Source organism: Monopterus albus, unplaced genomic scaffold (assembly GCF_001952655.1).
Source record: "Monopterus albus unplaced genomic scaffold, M_albus_1.0 scaffold60.1, whole genome shotgun sequence".
Classification (NCBI taxonomy): domain Eukaryota; kingdom Metazoa; phylum Chordata; class Actinopteri; order Synbranchiformes; family Synbranchidae; genus Monopterus; species Monopterus albus.
The window spans coordinates 1,577,542-1,580,402 of record NW_018127940.1 but is presented as its reverse complement, the minus strand read 5'-3'; the positions used below and the strand labels follow the sequence as shown (position 1 = coordinate 1,580,402).

The 2,861-nt window shown below is 43.8% G+C and overlaps 1 protein-coding gene across 6 annotated transcripts in view; it reads right to left on the bottom strand.

Annotated features, from left to right (window-relative positions):
- Nucleotides 1–2,861, bottom strand: part of LOC109961965 (neurexin-1a) — a 241,003-nt gene that overhangs the window by 101,419 nt on the left and 136,723 nt on the right. For 3 of the 6 annotated variants that reach the window (XM_020603260.1, XM_020603262.1, XM_020603259.1), the window contains exon 1: nucleotides 161–1,238. The exons of 2 other annotated variants lie outside the window; for them this stretch is intronic. In XM_020603260.1, the coding sequence (XP_020458916.1) occupies nucleotides 161–401 (241 nt within the window). In that variant the 5' untranslated portion in view covers nucleotides 402–1,238. Of the gene's footprint in view, nucleotides 1–160; nucleotides 1,239–2,861 lie in introns of those variants that run through there. One more of the 6 variants, XM_020603261.1, reaches the window with a different exon arrangement.

Here is a 2,861-nt window from a genome sequence, read left to right as displayed (position 1 = left end):
AAAAAAAAATATTAAGCAATATTTCAGGTTTGACACAGCTCTAACATATCCCAAAGAGCAAATAAAGATTGCTAAAAGTTAACACCAATGATAAAAAACAAAACTGCTCAAGAAGTTATATTACACAGAGAATGTATTGATGGAACTGCTAAATACTTACTGTGCCCTGCTCTTAGGGATGCAGGTGATCTGTGGATAGCAATAGGCACAATATGCTGATGCTTGTTTCCATGAGAGAGGTGAATGTTGTGGAGACTTTCCACAGCACCTGACCCTGCTACAAAGCCCAGGACCAGGGCAGTGATCCATAAGGCCAGGTGGGGGGGTGAAGCCCAATTCCAGTGCAGGGGCTCTGCGGCAGGCCTCATGGGAGCAAACTGTGTCCTCCAGCCACCGAACATCTTCCCTGAGTGGCCAGATGAGGCTTAAGATGAAGGTAGAACTTCAACAAGCTTTACAGACCCATATTTCTCACCTCAACAAATCTCACTATGGCCAGAGACACTTTCACAGATCCACAGAGTATGAAAGAAAGAAAGAAACAAGAAAAAAAGCCAAACTGACACCACACAAGATGTTGATTGTGAAATCAAAAGCCTCTTGGTGTTTTCCACTGAATTAGGAAATCCGTAGCAGCACTCAGGGAGGTAAAGAAGTATCATAAATCATTGTACAAAAACAATCAAAACATTCAATCAAGAAATTAGGGCAACCACAAACAGCAATGGCAAAATCCCAGCTTGCTCCAATCCACCTAGTTCCCTTGTTCTCTGTGTTTCTCTCTTTCTCCTTCTGTGAAGACCTCACAAAATTTGAAACATCTTCCCACCAGAAGCTATAAATATTCCAAAAAGAAAAAAAAGCAGAAAGCCAAGTTAAGATAGAGATAGCCCCTGTGCAAAGTGAATTTCTTCAGAAAATCAAGACAGACATTCTGAGTTTCCCTCCTTTTCCTCCTCCAGTGCTCTCAAAGGATGTCCACAGGAGTGGGACCATAGTTAAATCCAAGTCTCATTTGCAAGTGTCGGACTGCTGCAGCAGGGTGCAGGAGACGATGTGATTGCACCTGTAAGTTGTGCCAAGTAGCGCACCCATTCCCCATCTAGAGATCTCAGCTCTCAGCTCTCAGTAAGACCGAGCGATAACAACGACAGTACCTGAGAGAGCAGCCCTGGGCAGGAATACACACTCACACACAAGCAGCATTGGCAGCGCCGTTCCAGAAGATGTGCGCAAGAGGAAGAGGGGAGAGAAGAGGAGGAGATGGAGGAGGAGGAGGACAGAGGGAGGGGGAGCCTCAACAGCCAGCCAGGAAACAGGAGGGAGAGTGGCTATGCAAATGGGCAGCATTCACATAGCGAATCACTGGAGCCTGCGTGCATTGCAGAGGAAGAGCCTATTTAGGCAGAATAGCAGGAACTGAAACTATGTCCCCCAGCTCTGATTCTGTTCACAGTCTCTCTCTACTCTCGCTTCTCAGTGTTTAATCCACTCGCCTGTGTGGACATTTATGAGCAGTAAAAGAAAGAAAGCAAATGAGACTGACACAGGCTAGATTAACTGCTGTTTCTACTTTTATCTCATTTCTCAAGATTCCACCACTTCTTCCTCTCCCTGTCTCTCTCGTTCTTCTTTTTCCTTGTCATTCCCTCACTTTCAAATTAGGGAAGTTGTATATGTAAATGACAGCTCTGTGGATTTTTTTAAAAATAGGATCCAAGTAGTCCAACCTAAACCTTGCCCCTCCATCACCCAGGAAACTGTATTCTATAGGTCCCCGACCTACTGGACTCTGCAGTCTATCGTTAGGGAGATTTTAGATGCTTCAGCTCACATATAATAGGCAACTCTTTCTCTAGAGCCTATGAACAAGCACACACATATGCATGCACACTCGTACACACATACAGTATGCAATCAAAGCACGCACACTGTCATGGCTGGCAGATGAGCACTGTCTGCAGAGAGGGTGCTGAATTTAGGCAAGTCTGTCTGGCCTGCTAATAAAAGGCCATTTCTCACAAGAGGAAGAATGTTGATTTCAAGCTCAGTGTGCAGCACGGGTTATGGGAAAAGTAGAGAACATGTGGACATGAAAGCCCTGCTGATAAACACAATCCGGTTCAGCTGGGAAGTGTGTTCAGTGTTCAGAGTTCAGGACTGGAGAGCACAAGGCTCAGCTGCAGTGTGCCTGCTTCTGTGTGTGCAATGGCCATTCAACATCCTCCCCTTCGAAATGCACTGTTCTAAGCTGAAGGAAAAAACAAAAACTGTAAGCACTGCTGAGCTGATTTTTATGGTTTACAGGGAATACACAGGCATTTCATGCCCAAAGAAAACCAACTTAGACAGAAGGAGACAGAGGATAATATGTCCACCTGTATTTTCTTGTTCACTTGACTGTTCACACCAAGTGAGCGAGAGAAGCCTTGAGGAAAGCAAGAACTAATTAAATGAACATGAATGATAAACATTTTAGTTGATCAATTTACTGAGTTCAAGTACATTAGAACTCTATGCCTTTCTTGAAACCACAGTTGCTGTAATTTGAATTTAAATATGGGGGAAAAAAACAGAACAGACATTTTATTGTTATAGGATGAACATAAGCGGTAAGATGAATATAGTCTTCCATCTGGCACGAGGGCAGATGAGGATACCTCTTATTTCTCTGTTGTATCTGGTGTTCCTATGTAGCAGTAAAAAGCAATTGAAGTACAAAACAGATGCTGCACACATTAGGCAGTTCTCACCTTGTAGAATCTCAATAACTTGGTGCAGCCACCTGGTGCTAAAAAGTCAGCAGCATGAAACCACTTCTCTGTTCTCATTTGCAATGGTGAAAAGGAATGTTCCTGCTG